At 43.4% G+C, this 17,511-nt stretch overlaps 1 protein-coding gene across 2 annotated transcripts; it reads left to right on the forward strand.

Annotated features, from left to right (window-relative positions):
- The first annotated feature begins 1,939 nt into the window (after nt 1–1,939).
- On the forward strand, nt 1,940–6,535 carry LOC139561233 (beta-1,4-glucuronyltransferase 1-like). 2 transcript variants are annotated; one of them, XM_071378203.1, is made up of 3 exons: nt 2,036–3,357; nt 5,133–5,333; nt 5,661–6,535. In XM_071378203.1, exons 1-2 carry the CDS (start codon nt 2,251–2,253, stop codon nt 5,322–5,324), a joined length of 1,299 nt encoding a protein of 432 aa, XP_071234304.1. In that variant the 5' UTR covers nt 2,036–2,250; the 3' UTR covers nt 5,325–5,333; nt 5,661–6,535. The 2 variants fall into 2 exon arrangements, with proteins under 2 accessions (XP_071234303.1, XP_071234304.1); XM_071378202.1 differs by having other exon boundaries at nt 1,940–3,357; nt 5,133–6,535.
- Nucleotides 6,536–17,511: the final 10,976 nt, after the last annotated feature.

Below are 17,511 nucleotides of genomic sequence, written 5' to 3' on the forward strand. Positions count from 1 at the left end.
TCAAGCTTGATATTATGGGGGTAGGAGGTAGAACATACAACTGGATAAAGGATTTCCTGTTTGGAAGGTCTATCCAGGTGAGGGTGGGGAAGTCACTATCAGGCAGCTACCTGGTGGATAACGGTACACCACAGGGGAGTGTGATTAGTCCTCTGTTGTTCTCAATCATGATCAATGATGTTTACTCTCAGGTACAGCCAGATATTGGGAGGTCGTTATTTGCAGATGGGGCCTTATGGAAGAGGGGAAGAAATGTGCCATACGTAGTCAGGAAGGTACAGGAAGGAATTGATGAGGTAGAGCAGTGGGCATTAATGTGGAGATTCGGGTTCTCTGTACAGAACACAGACAGTGTTCTTTACCAGGAGGAAGGTGGGAGATGAGGTATTCTTGAGGTTATATGGGAGAAACTTGGAGAGGGTGGGGTTCTTCAGGTTCCTTGGGGTAAACTTTGACACCAGACTGACCTGGGCAGAACACATTGAGAGTTGGGAAAGTGTAAGAAGGTGCTAAATGTGATGCTCTGTCTGACGGGGAAGGAGTGGGGGGCTGGGCGTTCCTCATTGAGGACCATGTATGTTGCATTGATCCAATCTGTAATAGACTATGGCAGTATTGCGTAGGTTGGGCAGCCCGGACCCCATTGGAAAGGCTAGATGTCAAACTGGAGCAAGGACTCAGAATATGTAGAGGGGTGTTTCAGACCTCCCCAGTGGCTGCACTACAGGTGGAGATATGGTGGTGATATGCCATTGCAGATTAGGAGACAGCAGCTGACATTTAAAAATATATATATATATTATTTCACCTTTATTTAACCAGGTAGGCTAGTTGAGAACAAGTTCTCATTTACAACTGCGACCTGGCTAAGATAAAGCAAAGCAGTGCGACACAAACAACAACACAGAGTTACACATGGAATAAACAAACATACAGTCAATAACACAATAGAGAAAAAGTATATATACAGTGTGTGCAAATGAGGTAAGATAAGGGAGGTAAAGGCAATAAATAGGCCATAGTGGCGAAATAATTACAATTTAGCAATTAAACACTGGAATGATAGATGTGCAGAAGATGAATGTGCAAGTAGATACTGGAGTGCAAAGGAGCAACAACAACAAAATAACAGTATGGTTGATGAGGTAGTTGGATAGGCTATTTACAGATGGGCAATGTACAGGTACAATGATCTGTGAGCTGCTCTGACAGCTGGTGCTTAAAGTTAGTGAGGGAGATATGGGTCTCCAGCTTCAGTGATTTTTGCAATTCGTTCCAGTCATTGGCAGCAGAGAGCAGGAAGGAAAAGCGGCCAAAGGAGGAATTGGAATTGGCGAAGACAGAACACAAGCTTTGGGTGGGTGGGTGATACCCAGGTGAAGGAGATGGGACTGTATGCAAGGGAGTTTAGTCCAACATTAGCTATTCCTGTAAATCCACCATGGCTACTCCTGCCTCCAGTAGTTGATCTAGAAGTGTTGGAGAGACTACAGATACTAAGGGAAGGCATTTATTTCAAGTACAGAGGAAAGTCGGGGAGGACGGCAGGAAGGGACAGAAAAGAGGAGGCTATTTTTACAAGATTAAGGGTGGGACACAGCTAGTTTAATAAGAACTTAAATGTGATAGGAAAGCATCCAACAGGAAAATGTGATTATTACCAGGAAACATATACCTTGGAGCATGTATTGCTACAGTGTGGGCAGTATCAGAGGGAAAGAGAGAGGCTGAGATCTAGTATGAGGGAGAAGGGGATACAGGAAATTAGTTTAGTTTATTGAGTAGAACGTCATTAGATATAGTCACACATATTTAATATTTTTAAGAGCAACGGGGCTGGCATGTAGGATTTCGTTTCCCCCTGTCCCACACTCCAATACAGTAGGTGTCGGTAATGCACCACAAAGTTGGATGCCAACTGCTGATAAACCCCACCGAAGAAGAAAAACACGTCCTAACGTCTTGTTGATGTTGCTGAAACGCTATGAGATTGACAGAACCGCAAAGCATCAGATATGAAGGAGGCACGTACAATGATTTCACGATCTAAAATCGAACCCTGTGGCAGCACTGCGTGGTGTCAACGACACGAGATAGTCGAGCTCCCCCACGTACCCAAATTGCCAAATTAGTTAGCTAGCGCCTTGTAGCTAACTAGCTAGCTAGCAGTGGTAGATTTGATACCTTCCTGGGGCATATTGCTCAAGTATTTTTGACATGCTGCATGTGGTGTACATGTAATGGTCGGGAATGCATTTATCTAAGAAATGTTCAGCGTTCAAAGTGGTGCTCGGCGCTCTGGTGCTTGTTGCACTCTTACAAATGATCTATCTCTCCTTCCTATCGAAACTGCACGGTAAGCAGCAGCGCTACCGATACTCAGAGCTCTTCGGGAGCTCTAGCAAGAAAAATGCCAACCCGGAGAAAAACTCACGGAAAGAGCGTCTCAGGTACTCTCTGTCCACAGGGGGTATCTTTGATCCCAGCGGACAATACCGCGTGTACAAGAACTTGATCAAAAGCGATTTCTCTACCAATCAGAAACCAGGAGTGGATGCCAGCTCTCACTTCTTGGCCTTAGCAACGCACACATCCATCAACAACTTGCACCACCTGAATTCTTTGGTGGAAAGGTGGCAAAACCCTCTCTCTGTGGCCATATTCGCTCATGGCCAAGATGTCAAGTTTGCCACAGCCCTGGTCTACGCCCTCACCATCTTCTGCCCTCAGATCCAGGCCTTGGTGGACTTTCACTTGGTGTGCCACTCTGGGCAGATGGCTAGTTTCCCAGAGCAGGACCGGGAGCATTTTACCGGGCTTGAGGACTGTGCCGCTGTGTTCGCCAGGCTCGAGACGCACCGAGACAAATACCAGAACTACGCCATCGGTGGAAACGGAAACGTCTCCTACCCGAATAATCTCCTTCGGAACGTTGCCCGCGGCGGCACGGAAGCCAACTACATCCTGGTCATTGACATCGACATGGCGCCCAGTGCTGACCTCCACCAGCAGTTCCTGGCGCTGGTCATGAGACGTGAACCCGCCACGGACGAGGTCTTTGTGCTGCCCGCCTTCGAGATCCGCCACGTACGCAAGATGCCCGCCACCAAGTCGGAGCTGGTGCAGCTGTACCAGGTGGGCGAGGTGAGGCCCTTCTACGAGGAGCTATGCCCGCGGTGCCAGGCCCCCACAAACTACTCTCAGTGGGTGAACAGACACAGCCAGGGTTTGGGGCCCCTGGACGTGGCCTATACATTATCCTGGGTGGACCCCTGGGAGCCCTTCTACATTGGGCACCGCACCGTGCCCTTGTACGACGAGAACTTCAGGCAGTACGGCTTCAACCGCATCAGCCAGGTATGTATTGTATGGATACGGGTAACCGGGCACTCTTAGATTGCAGTGGAGACGCGGCACGTGTGTGTGTATGGTTGCACACAGTTAGGGCTTCATTACATCAACTGACACCGTACACTGCAGAAACCCTTGCACTGCAGTAAAATATATAGTGTCTTTGGAAAGTATTCAGACCACTTGACTTTTTTCACATTTTATGTGATAGCCTTATTCTAAAATATATTTTAAAAATCCTCATCAATCTACACACAATACCCCATAATGATGAAGCGAAAACAGGTTTTTAGACATTTTATTAAATTTATTAAACGAAAAACAGAAATACCTTATTTACATAATTATTCAGACCCTTTGCTAGGAGACTCGAAATTGAGCTCAGGTACATCCTATTTCCATTGGTCATCCTTGAGATGTTTCTACAACTTGATTTGAGTCTACCTGTGGTCAATTCAATTGTTTGGACATGATTTGGAAAGACACAACCTGTCTATATAAGGTCCCACAGTTGGCAGTACATGTCAGAGCAAAACCCAAGCCATGAGGTTGAAGGAATTTTCCGTAGAGCTCAGACAGGATTGTGTCGAGGCACAGATATGGTGAAGGGTACCAAAACATTTTGGCAGTGTTGAAGGTCCTCTAAAACACAGTGGCCTCCATTCTTAAATGGAAGAAATTTGGAACCACCAAGACTCTTCCTAGAGTTGGCTGCCTGGCCAAACTGAGAAAATGGGGGGAGAAGGGCCTTGGTCAGGGAAGTGACCAAGAACCCGATGGTCACTCTGACACAGAGCTCCGGAGTTCCTCTGTGGAGATGGGAGAACCTTCCAGAAGGACAACCATCTCTGCAGCACTCCACCAATCAGGCCTTTATGGTAGAGTGGCCAGACGGAAGCCACTCCTCAGTAAAAGACACATGACAGCCCGCTTTGAGTTTGCCAAAAGGCACCTAAAGTCTCTCAGACCATGAGAAACAAGATTGAACTCTTTGGCCTGAATGCCAAGCGTAATGTCTGGAGGAAAACTGGCACCATCCCTGCGGTGCAGCATCAAGCTGTGGGGATGTTTTTCATCGGCAGGGACTGTGAGACTATTCAGGATCGAGGGAAAGTTTAATGGAGCAAAGTACAGAGATCCTTGATGAAAACCTGCTCCAGAGCGCGCAGGACCTCAGACTAGGGCGAATGTTCACCTTCCAACAGGACAATGACTCTTAGTACAGAGCCAAGACAACGCAGGAGTGGCTTCGGGACAAGTCTCTGAATGTCCTTGAGTGACCCAGCCATAGCCCGGACTTGAACCCGATCGAACATCTCTGGAGAGACCTGAAAATAGCTGTGCAGCAATGCTTCCCATCCAATCTGACAGAGCTTGAGAGGATCTGCAGAGAAGAATGGGAGAAACTCCTCAAATACAGGTGTGCCAAGCTTGTAGCGTCATACTCAAGAAGACTCGATGCTGTAATCGCTATCAAAGGTGCTTCAACAAAGTACTGAGTAAAGGGTCTGAATACTTATGTAAATGTGATATTTCAGTTTTTATTGAAAAAAGGTTTTTGCTTTGTCATTATGGTGTATTGTGTAGATTGATTAGGGGGGAAAAACAAATACATTTTAGAATAACAAAATGTGAAAAAAGTCTAGGGGTCTGAATACTTTGAAGGCACTGTACATTATACTAAAATAATATAACTTTTAGCTGAAAGTATTTATCACCATTTCATGTCCCCCTTACCTCTTCTCCCCCCTCTCTTCCGCCTCTTCTCCTCCTCTCCCCAGGCCTGTGAGCTCCATGTGGCAGGCTACAGGTTCTCCGTGCTGAACTCTGCCTTCGTGGTGCACAAAGGGTTCAAAGTTCAGGGCGAGTTCCACAGCAGGAAGGACGAGGAGAACCGAAGGAACCGCCTGCTCTTCCGCAGCTTCAAGGAGGGCCTGAAGGCCAAGTACCCCTCCTCCCCTCGACGCTGCTGAGGAGACCAGGTGAGAACACTGGTGCCTGATTGACACTATACCTTAAATCAATGGGTTGGCCTGGTTACGCAGCCACCGTAGTTGCTGGAATCGTGCTAGGGAGGATATCCAAGCCAACATAGTACGGTCTATCTCTAGGGGTTGATTTGGAGTTCAGCAGTCCTGTAAGTTCACAAGACTTCTGTCCAGCAAGAAATCATCAAATGACTCACTACACTACAACATGAACCAGTCTGGTCCCTCAATTCCTGCTCATTTTTCTGTCGTTCAACCCCTGGAGAGACACCTGACTCTACTAGGGTTTCTAAATCATCATCGTTACCTATGTATTTACAGTGAGGGTGGTCCTATCATTTCCAGTGGTTTCCAGTGCCCTCTGACCTTCATCCAGCCCATGGAGAACAAAACATTGAAACTTTTTACTTGCAGAGCATTTGTGACACAGAATATTTAGTAAATATGACCTTGCTCTATATAAGTTGGGACACTACCATGTTGAGATGCAGTCTATGTAGCGGGAAAGAGTGAGTGGTCTGGGTCTACCACTGTTATGATACCAGCGTGTTAACTGGAAAAAGTTATTTAATACCTGCAGGTTTAACAAACACTGAGGAATGTTTAGAGAGATTGTAAAAGCAATGGATAATACACATGTTATTCACTACTACTGACATAGATACTCTATTTAATTGAAAGGCTCACTTATTTATAAAGGATTTTTATGGTTTGCAAATATTTGAAGTGTAAAGAGTTTTGTGAACACTGATGTTGTTTTCTTAAAGGTGATCAGCTGTTCTGGTCACGTACAGTATGTAGGCCCTAGCATCCGTCCCAAATGGCACCCTATTCCCTATAGACTACTAATAGAACAATAGGGTGCCAATCGGGACCTACCCATAGTCTGCATCCTGGATATTTGGCGTTGTGAAAATATGGTACAGTATTACTATTTTCTGCATAGATGGGGACTGACTTGTTAGACCTGTGAAGAACTTACTGTAGCACAGAGAAACTCCGTACTCCAACCACTAATAAATGTTATTTTTAGTTATTTGGAAGAACATTTTTAATTACATTTTGAAAGTTTACATATTAGTGAGATATTTTTCAAATGTAATGTTTTCTCCCTGACCTGAGAATGGTTCAAGTTGTCCGAAAGTAAATGTCAATGGTTTGTTTGGTTTCCTATTAAAATACAACGAAAACTTTAACTTCATTCTTAAATTGCTTTTCATTAAATGTCCTTTTTGGGGTGAAAGTTAGTTGGCAGACTGAACTATGTTACTACATTATTTAAAACGATCAAAATATTTTTGGACCATTTCAATTTGCTATGTAGACCGTTTTTTTTGGCACACATTTATGTGTAGTAGCAACACAAACCAGCAGAGGGCAGTGGAGTAGAGGTTCTCTGTTCAGAGGATTCATCATGTAGGACTGCAGTTCTTGTTCTGTTGATTCTACATCAAGTTCCTGAGTACGTCAATCCAGTAGATTTTCATGCTAACCATTTACTTCTTAGATGATTGGGAAGGAGATCTACATATTTATCTCTACATTTCCCTCATATTTCTGTGAAAGTGGTTGAGTATCAGGTTCGGGGTGAATTCAGCTGTCAATTTAAAGGCCCAGTGCAATCAATTCTGTTTTTCCGGTGTTTTTATATCATATGTGATTTGTTATTTCCTGATTGTTGCTGGTTGAAAACGCAATCTAGACAGGACTTTCTAATCAGCAGGTTTACATGGGTGGGAGGATTGGCTTTCCATGGTGACATCGCCATGCGGTAAATTGGTTAATAGACCAATAACAAAGTTCCAAACCTCTCTGCCAATAACAGCTTGTTTTCAGTTTCACCCTCCCCACTGACTACCCCCAGACAGTCTTAGTAAAATGATTGCTTGTGAAATAGTTTTTAGCAAAAAAATGCTACTTTTGTCCCTTTTAATGGAAATCTATTACAGTAAGGTAGTTAATTGTTGCCCAGAAATTATTTGATATTGATATAAAAACGGCTTAATCGGGCCTTTTAAGTTTAATGAGTTGAAATAGGGTAATTCTTTTATTCATGAATTTTTTATTTAAAACCATATCTGATAGTGTATCAAATATTCCTGACACAGTTTGCAGAAAGATACAAGGTATCTCTAGTGTGGTGTTTACATCTTAGATAAGTGTTCAACTCCAGTCCTCCAGTACCCCCAACAGCACACATTTTTGTTGAAGCCCTGGACAAACACACCTGATTCAACTCATTGAGGGATTGATGATTAGTTGACAAGTTGAATCAGGTGTGCTTGTCCAGGGCTTAAATTAAAATGTGTTCCGTTGGGGGTACTGACTTAGATGATTGGATGCCAAAACTACACATTAGGTATATCTCAATTTCTCTCCTGTTTTTTTATGAATTCCGTTGTCAATTCAGGAAGTGAAAAAGTCAACATATATAAAATAACGGACAGTTATCAATTCATGAATTTGCAAGTGAACTTGTATCTTTCCATCCGAGCAAACCGTATCTGTAGTGTGGTGTTGTTCACAGCTTGTGAGGCCACAACATGTCTGAGTTGAAAAGATATCCCTAAACCGATGGGAGCTGACGCCAAAGGTGATTCGGCCTAATATCCAATTAAAGGCCCCTTTTTAGTAATCAGCATGACCTGTATTGAAGTAAACTCTACCGAGCCCTGTGATCTTGCCTAACGCCTGATAGGGGTATGTTGAATTAGATCTGTAAGGCAGAAACACATCTAGTAGGGTTGCGTCCCAATATTATCTAATTATTTTGAAATGTGCAATCGTTCACTGCTTTCCCACAAATCTGAACGCATTGGGAGGGTGGACGAGGTGGAGGCAAGGGTTAGTGGAAGTTCCCACCATATTTCTTAATATACCAGTAATTTCCTTTTCAAATCGGTGTAGGGAAGTGAACAAGTGCACACTTCAGGAGAAAGGTGATATTATTGGGACGTAGCCTAGAAGTCTTCCAATAAGAGGGAACGACAGAGCAACACTCTAGAATGGCCCAAAATATATCATTTCCAGTTTGGTTTTCAGATATGCCTATACTTGCGGAAGTGATGTTTTGGTTTTTTCTAACCTAATGTATTTCTAGGGGGAAATCATAGGCCTTCATAGGCTGCTGTTACACAGGCAGTATAATTCGGATCTTTTTCCACTAATATTGGTCTTTTGTCCGATCAGATCAGCTCTTTTGCACATAATTGGGCAACACAAATCTAAATTGATCTGCCTGTGTAAACACAGCCGTATAGGCATATCTGAAAACCAAACTGGAAGTTATATATTTTTTAATAACGAGTAGGGACTAAAGACTTGCGAAACAGTCTCTCGCAAGTGATTACGGTATAAAAAGTATACGTTTATATGACAATCTCTCAGCTCCGTTTTATAGAGAAACTTAATAGCAACAACACAAGTTAATGAGGTTATCTGACTAGTGGTTTGGTGTGACGGTTGCCACGTGATGACGATCGTGGCATTTTTGTGGCTAAGCCGCCTTGCGTTCCCGAACCAGGTGGAGAGACAAAGAAGAGAATAACACGCTATCACTGCTGCTGGGCACTTGGTTCATCATACCAACCCTTTCAGCTCATAATCTCAACACCAGCTGAACATTTCTTGGAAGTCTTCCTATCTAAACCGATACCGATATCTCCTCTCACTCCAACAACTCCACTTCACAACCACATCATATTTTTTTAACATTCTTTTGTTTTGTTTATTTTTTGTGTTCCTCTCCTTTATCTCACTGGACTAATAACTATTAGCATATTGTCTCTTTCTCTCTGTTTCCCTTCCCTTCTTCTCCTCAGTGTCTCCCTCAGCCCCCTCCTTAGTAACCCCCACCTCGTCCCATCCATGGTGTTTGGGGGTGGGGGGGGTGGTGGTATTAAGCAGGTTTGGTGAGGTAAAGTGGGGTTTATCTCCACAGCTTTGGAGAGCTGCAGCTTATTTGGGTCAGGGAGCTTTACGACAAGAGCAATTAGGGCTGGCCTCTGTGTGGGGCTAGCAGGAGGCCTACCACTGGATTAGCAAGGAGAGGAGGAGGAGAGGAGGTGTGTTTCACACAGTGTGTGTGTGGACAGCTTCAGTACTACGGGCGGAGGCCAGACCTGCTGGAGACCCCGGCCTAATGGTGTTTTTGAGGGGGGGGCAGTGACCGCTAAAACTAGGACTAGTGAGACAGTTACGTCCCAAATGGCACCCTATTCCCTTTATAGTGCACTACTATTAACAGAGCCCTATGGGTACCGGTCAAAAGTAGTGTACTATAAAGGGAATAGGGTGCCATTTGGGACGTACACATAGAAATTAAAGTATTGCTGAATGACCTGTTGTCTATGGCCATAGCATGTTAAACAGTCAGTCATTGAAAAGGTTCACCATTAAAACCTTATTGCGTGCTGCTAATGACGGCTACCTCTGTGGATTGACCATTAGAGAGCACTTGACTGGAAATCAATCATCAATGCCCTTCTTAATTGAATGCCCCTTAAGAGATAAGTAAAGGTGTATGAAATTGAATTGGAACACGACTCTGTCTCTGTATGCTGAGTTGAATAACATAACTCTGTATGACGCAGTACAAGATAAATACTGTCTGGTTATCTCAAGGTGCATTTTGAGTCATTGTGTGTCATTAAAACAACATTGAGGTAAGTTAAATATTAATGTCACCAACTAGAAAAGGGAAATCAAATCTGCCCTACACTCTCCAAGTAGAAGTTGTTGAGTGTTACATGTCTGATGGGTCTGCCTGAATTCCACTGAGGTCACTCTCTAGCTGTTAGGTCATGACCGATCAACAACATGTTAAAACTTAACTACGACTTATTTTATATATACAGTGGGGAGAACAAGTATTTGATACACTGCCGATTTTGCAGGTTTTCCTACTTACAAAACATGTAGAGTTCTGTCATTTTTATCATAGGTACACTTCAACTGTGAGAGACAGAATCTAAAATAAAAATCCAGAAAATCACATTGTATGATTTTTAAGTAATTAATTTGCATTTTATTGCATGACATAAGTATTTGATACATCAGAAAAGCAGAACTTAATATTTGGTACAGAAACCTTTGTTTGCAATTACAGAGATCATACGTTTCCTGTAGTTCTTGACCAGGTTTGCACACACTGCAGCAGGGATTTTGGCCCACTCCTCCATACAGACCTTCTCCAGATCCTTCAGGTTTCGGGGCTGTCGCTGGGCAATACGGACTTTCAGCTCCCTCCAAAGATTATCTATTGGGTTCAGGTCTGGAGACTGGCTAGGCCACTCCAGGACCTTGAGATGCTTCTTACGGAGCCACTCCTTAGTTGCCCTGGCTGTGTGTTTCGGGTCGCTGTCATGCTGGAAGACCCAGCCACGACCCATCTTCAATGCTCTTACTGAGGGAAGGAGGTTGTTGGCCAAGATCTCGCGATACATGGCCCCATCCATCCTCCCCTCAATACGGCGCAGTCGTCCTGTCCCCTTTGCAGAAAAGCATCCCCAAAGAATGATGTTTCCACCTCCATGCTTCACGGTTGGGATGGTGTTCTTGGGGTTGTACTCATCCTTCTTCTTCCTCCAAACACGGCGAGTGGAGTTTAGACCAAAAAGCTCTATTTTTGTCTCATCAGACCACATGACCTTCTCCCATTCCTCCTCTGGATCATCCAGATGGTCATTGGCAAACTTCAGACGGGCCTTTACATGCGCTGGGTTGAGCAGGGGGACCTTGCGTGCGCTGCAGGATTTTAATCCATGACGGCGTAGTGTGTTACTAATGGTTTTCTTTGAGACTGTGGTCCCAGCTCTCTTCAGGTCATTGACTAGGTTCTGCCGTGTAGTTCTGGGCTGATCCCTCACCTTCCTCATGATCATTGATGCCCCACGAGGTGAGATCTTGCATGGAACCCCAGACCGAGGGTGATTGACCTTCATCTTGAACTTCTTCCATTTTCTAATAATTGCGCAAACAGTTGTTGCCTTCTCACCAAGCTGCTTGCCTATTGTCCTGTAGCCCATCCCAGCCTTGTGCAGGTCTACAATTTTATCCCTGATGTCCTTACACAGCTCTCTGGTCTTGGCTATTGTGGAGAGGTTGGAGTCTGTTTGATTGAGTGTGTGGACAGGTGTCTTTTATACAGGTAACGAGTTCAAACAGGTCCAGTTAATACAGGTAATGAGTGGAGAACAGGAGGGCTTCTTAAAGAAAAACTAACAGGTCTGTGAGAGCCGGAATTCTTACTGGTTGGTAGGTGATCAAATACTTATGTCATGCAATAAAATGCTAATTAATTACTTAAAAATCATACAATGTGATTTTCTGGATTTTTGTTTTAGATTCCGTCTCTCACAGTTGAAGTGTACATATGATAAAAATTACAGACCTCTACATGCTTTGTAAGTAGGAAAACATGCAAAATCGGCAGTGTATCAAATACTTGTTCTCCCCACTGTATATATAAAAACAAGTAGCTTATGACTACATGGAAATGTTTTTTTAAATCACTTAAATAAGTAATATCCTAACTATAAACCAAATAGGACTACATTTCAGTAAAATGTGAGAAGTGCTTGTGTCTCAGGGTGAGAGGAACAGGTTAATCACAATGGGACTTTATATACATTTCACCAAAGGAGGAACAGGTTGGCGTTTGTCACCTGGTAACACTGAACTCCGGGAGGGAGTGATCCGTTTCACTTAGACGAGGGTGAGCTTATCAGTCATCAAATGGCAGCTTCAGGAGTAGGTTATGTCTGCTTATGGAACAAGCTCCCACCGATGCACGCACCCAGATCACTCTGGCCAGTTAAGTCGAGTGTTCTTGGACACCCTGGCTACTAGCGCCTTAAACGTATCCAGCTAACACGTCTTCCTTCCACCCTCCGCCCCCTTGGTATCCAGCTAGCAGGGGCTGTTCTTATAGGACGTGACACTGACCGGGGGCAAAGAAAATTAGGCCTAACGGATCTAGGTAATCTCTCTCACCGAGCCTCATCAGCGCCTTGCTTTTAGCCTCCAAGTCCTCCCCGCCTCTTTCGCCTTCAAGTCGTCCTCCCCCCTGCCCAGTGGCTTCCTTGAAGCCTCCAAGTTCTCCCCTCCTCCCCGCTGTCGCATGAATTCATCAGGAGAGAACAGACGGACGGTGGCGGGCAGGGCGTCCCCCTCTGACACACAGGTGTGAACACAGTCGCATACATACAGACACACACACAACAAGGAACGAACAAGTTGGAGCGGGAACCTAATGACCAGACACTGACACTGGTCACACAGAGCTAAATTAAACCTGTCTCCTCGATCGATGCGCTAATGCAAGATCCTCTATCACAATCATTTAGTAACATGAAGGGTGACATGATATTGTACTGTGTTTGTACACCAGATGCACATTCATTGGGCCCTCAGTTAGGATTTGACATGATACATGTTGTACTGCATTAAGACTAAGTGGAGGCGAGCGCACCCATAGTTCAAGAGGGGATACAATAAAGCAGGGTCAATGAGTTAGCCAGCTAACTTTTGATAAACAACCAGAAATAAGGATTTTCTGGTTCATTGAAAAAGCTACACTTAGATTATTTAGGTAAGTTAGCTGGCTGGCTAACTCCTTGATCCTGCTTTGTAGTAAACCTCTCTGGTACACACTGTGGTACACATGTTTTTCCATAACAAAAAGCAGTAGAAATAGTTTTCATTTGTTAAACATCACTCAAGAATAAAGACAATTATAGAGTGCAGGGTCAGTAACCGAAAGGTCGCTGGTTCGAATACCCGAGGTGAATAATCTCTCTGTGCCCTTGAGCAAGGCACTTAACACTAATTTGCTTCAGGGGCATTGTACTACTATGGCTGACCCTGTAAAACAACACATTCACTCGCTGGAAAATAAAACATTTGTATTTGTTATGAATTAATAATAACCATGCTAACAATGTGTCTCAGAATGTGTGTCTCAGAATGTGTATCTCTGAGTATCTATCCATCAATCAATTAAGTCTCTTCGGTGCTCTTTGGAGTAATTATGAGCTCAGGTCAGTGTGTATGTAGTACTCTCCTATCAGTGCATCTAGATGACACACAAACAAATGTTATGCATGAGCCTTTAAGCACTCTTAAATCACCATCCTCTTCATCCCTCCCCCACTCCTCACTCTGTCCACCTGTCCCTCCCGCGGGGCCCGTTGGCTGACCACCTCTCCTCTGACGGGCGTGGCTGTGGGTGAGGCGGGAGGGAGGATCAGAAGAGGTAAGTCACTGCAGCAGGAATTAATGAGTATTAAAGTATTAGGTGAGAATAAGTCCTACCTTTAAGCCATTTAGCATTTCTAAACAACTCCAATAACACCTGTTATATCATGGAATCGCAGCGAGTCTGCATAGCATGAGAATGAAATAATTTCCCCTTGAGAGACACCTAAGACAATAAAGACATGATGGCCAAACTGGTGAGTGAAAAGTTATCAGTGAGTTCACAGGTATGGAGACTTGAAAGACAAGTACACATTTTAAGCACAATGTTTATGAGTATGATATTCAATTTGACTACAATTGGTAAAGGAGTGATAACCATCAAATATAACTCAATACCAATAGAATTGAGACTCCAATCCAAATCCACAGAACTGCCTATTGAGTTGCAGACGGAATACAAGAAGCGAACAGTGAATAATTGTTTTGACAAAGAGGGCTTCTAAGATTTAAAAGAATTGTAAGACTCCAGGGGGCCACCCATTGATTTTGTTAGTCACTTTCACTTGGATATCATATGGCATAATCATGCCAAAATGTGTAGAATTACAGGAAATGTAAAAATGTAGCAACAAAAAAGTTATGTAAAGCAAATGAATTTGTTTACCTTTTCTCAATAAAATACTTTTTCTACTAATAGATCCCTCTGTACGTATTACATTATAGTTTGTAATCCCGGTGCTGTATAAATGTGAGTTAATGTGTAGCGGCTAATAGTATAGCTCATAATAAGCTGTGTGTCTGTAGATCAACTGAGGTGAATGAAGCTACAGCAACCAATGTGATAATGGCTGGGGTCATTTTTGCTTGTTTTTACTGTTCTCCAAATAGCATTTTAGAGTTTTTAAATTGTATAGAAATGCAGTAAATGACCTTTAACTTTCTAAAAATGTCAAGACAGACATCACCATGACCACTAATAGCCACCAGGATCATCTCCTATAGTACAAAACAAAGTACGAAAACGTATGCACTCTACTGAAAGTTGCTCTGGATAACAGCGTCTGCTAAATTACAAACATGTCAATACGTAGTTCTTGTAGCCTTTGGTGCTAGTCACTAATGACAGATTCAGAGCACAAAGACCAATGACCAGCACAGCAAATAAACAAACAAACCCTGAGAGTGATCCGTCCACCCACCCATCCGTCCCTGGATCTATTTTCTCCTGCAGAGAGCCTAAATTAGAATGTGTCGTCAGTTGGTCGGTTAGCCACCGAGAGGAGATCCCCTTGTGTAAACTAATCTTCACACACAGCAATGGATGATACCTTCGTTAGGGTGGATCCATAGAAATAGTATTACTAGAGAGCGGGCATCTCCATCCAAGTGGCGATTCCATGATGGGTGGCCAGAACTCGTGCTTCAACTTCTATGGGTGGTGGAGTACTTTCTGGGACTGTATTAGGAGGATGGGCCGTTAACTGAAGCGGAAAAGAACATCTCATTATGATATATAATCTCTGTTCGGCTTTATGACCCCCCGGTGACATGTAGACTAATTTGACCATTGATTCAAGTTAGAAGGGATTTTCTGTAGAATCTCTCCTGGAAATGAGATGTGTGTTAGTTAGGTAACTTGTCATTGTGGTAAATATTGTACAATGTGGTAAACATTTTTTTTGTTTATTTTCATTAGCATGAAAAGTTACATAGACAGATAACCTTTATGCTTTTTAGTTGTGTTAGAAAACCTATTCCTGTGGATATCATCATATCACAGGGAGAAAATTATGCATTTATTTTTAAAATGATAAACCCGCCATACCTCTCAACAACAACAAAAAAGTCAACAGATATTTAGTACAATGCAAACAACAACAATAGGTATGTTGTTAATACGTGGTAGATGCTGGTTAAAATAAGAGCTCTGCCGTGTCCTTCTGACTGTTAAGATGAGATGAGGATTCCCCCTTGTCTTTTGCTCTTTCACCTCTATAGCACCTCTCAACAGCATAAGGGGAAGTGAATATATTGTTTGTTTGGTGCTGCGAGGGAGGCCCTGCTAGGTGGGGAAGGAACAGGGGAGCAGGGGGACACTAGACCTGTCTGAGAGTATACTGCTATTGAGTTGCAAATGCATTTGTAATTAGCCCCTACTTCACTTGCAGGGAGGGAATTAGTGTGTTGGTGTGTTACGCTTATGCGAGTGTGTGTGTGTGTGCTTACTGTGTGTGTTTCGCTGTGTGTGTGTGTTGACCCCCTTTTCTTTGGGGAGGAATGGGGGTTGGGGCCAGTGATGAGTAAATAATGGTAATTAGTTCTCCTCCCAGTTGCTTGTTAATTGTGTTGTGGATTTATACAGCATGGTTGGATGGATAATACCCCGCCCACAGGGCCTAACACCCCCTGCCTTTCCTGATGGCAAAACCAACAGCTAGTTTTTAAGCAGGGCTTCTTGCTTAAGCCTAATTAATTATGCCAAGTGGGGTTCCACCATCATAATGCCTTGGACTGCATCACGAATGGCTCTCTCTTCCCTTTATGATGCACTACATTTTCCCGGGGCCCATAAGGCTCTGGTCAAAAGTAGTGCACTATTTATAGGGAATAGGGTACCATTTGGAACGTAGACCTTGTCTTGTCCAGAAAGGGGAAGAGGGGAGGGGGGTACGGGAAGGGGGTCCAGATATGTGCATATGGTCACAGAATGAATTAGAACACAAAAGTATTATGTTGTATCTCTATGATACAGACGGTAGAAGTAGTGGTGTTATAGCACATTCTGCTTTGAGATCGGAGTTGTTTAGTCACATAACTTATGAGACCATTTTTTTCGGCCAGGTAGCTAAACCATCCCGTTGTTCATTTCCTTGCCTTTATAGTCAATATTGCGCTCTTGCAAGTTTACAAGCTGAACAAAACACATTGGAGAGTTGGTGAAGCCGCCGGTCATGCTCTTACTAAGACCAAGGGCTTGATTCAATCCCTAGCGCTGAATATCAGAGTTACAGAGTGATTGAAATGTAAAGGCAATGTTTCCTGACACTTCAAATAACTCTGCTAACAAATTGATAAATAGATAGAAATGTTGCTTCAAGGTTGATGACCACTCTTCAGCCCCAATATGTTTGATTCAGCTTGGAAACTTTGCTTGGTTTTTGGTATTTGGTATTTTATTATAATTAGCTGTTGCAAAAGCAGCAGCTACTCTTCCTGGGGTCCACAGAAAACATGAAACATGACATAACACAGATCATTAATAGACAAGAACAGCTCAAAGACAGAACTACATAAAAAATGTAAAGGCACACGTAGCCTACATATCAATGCATGCACTATATAGGTCAAAGAGTGCAATACTGATAATTAAGCTAAGAATATGAACAATTTTATTAGGTTAACATTGGCAGGCTCTATCAGCACGCTATTGTATGTATCATATCAAAACAATGCCTCTAAGAATGTATAGCATTCAATAAATCAATACAGTTTAAACACCCTGATACTGACTGACGCACACACACACACACACACCATCATCCTCTCATTCCCTTATCCCATCTTCATTTTATGATTCATCCCATTCTAACGGCTTGGGAGTGGTTTATCAGATTTCAGCTCCCTCAGTCTGCTCTCAGTGTTACTAGATTTAGGGTTGGTTGGGGTTCAGGGAGGGGGATAGAGGGGTGTGTGGCGGTGGAGGGAAGTGTCTGAGACCTAACAGGGTCAGATTAATGGTATGATCTTCCCCCGGTTCATCTTTCTCCCTCTCTCTGTTCCTCTAAATACCGGCTGTGTGCCACTTGAACACACACAGTACAATCCCCCGACACACACACACACACTGCACCCCACTGCCCTGATAATCGAATCTAGTTTTAGGATATAACATATAGGCAGGCTATCATCTGCTGCTCTCTGGGAATCTGTACTCTTTCCTTGAGTTAGGCTACTTGCTGTTTCTGCTGAATCC

This window comes from Salvelinus alpinus, chromosome 31 (assembly GCF_045679555.1).
Source record: "Salvelinus alpinus chromosome 31, SLU_Salpinus.1, whole genome shotgun sequence".
NCBI classification, from domain to species: Eukaryota; Metazoa; Chordata; class Actinopteri; order Salmoniformes; family Salmonidae; genus Salvelinus; species Salvelinus alpinus.

What these genes read in the sequence shown, in the direction of transcription:
- LOC139561233 (XM_071378202.1), top strand. Translation starts at nt 2,251, where the DNA reads ATGCATTTATCTAAGAAATGTTCAGCGTTCAAAGTGGTGCTCGGCGCT. An exon ending in GCTTCAACCGCATCAGCCAG is followed by an intron (nt 3,358 to 5,132) that starts GTATGTATTGTA and finishes TCCTCTCCCCAG; the next exon opens with GCCTGTGAGCTCCATGTGGC.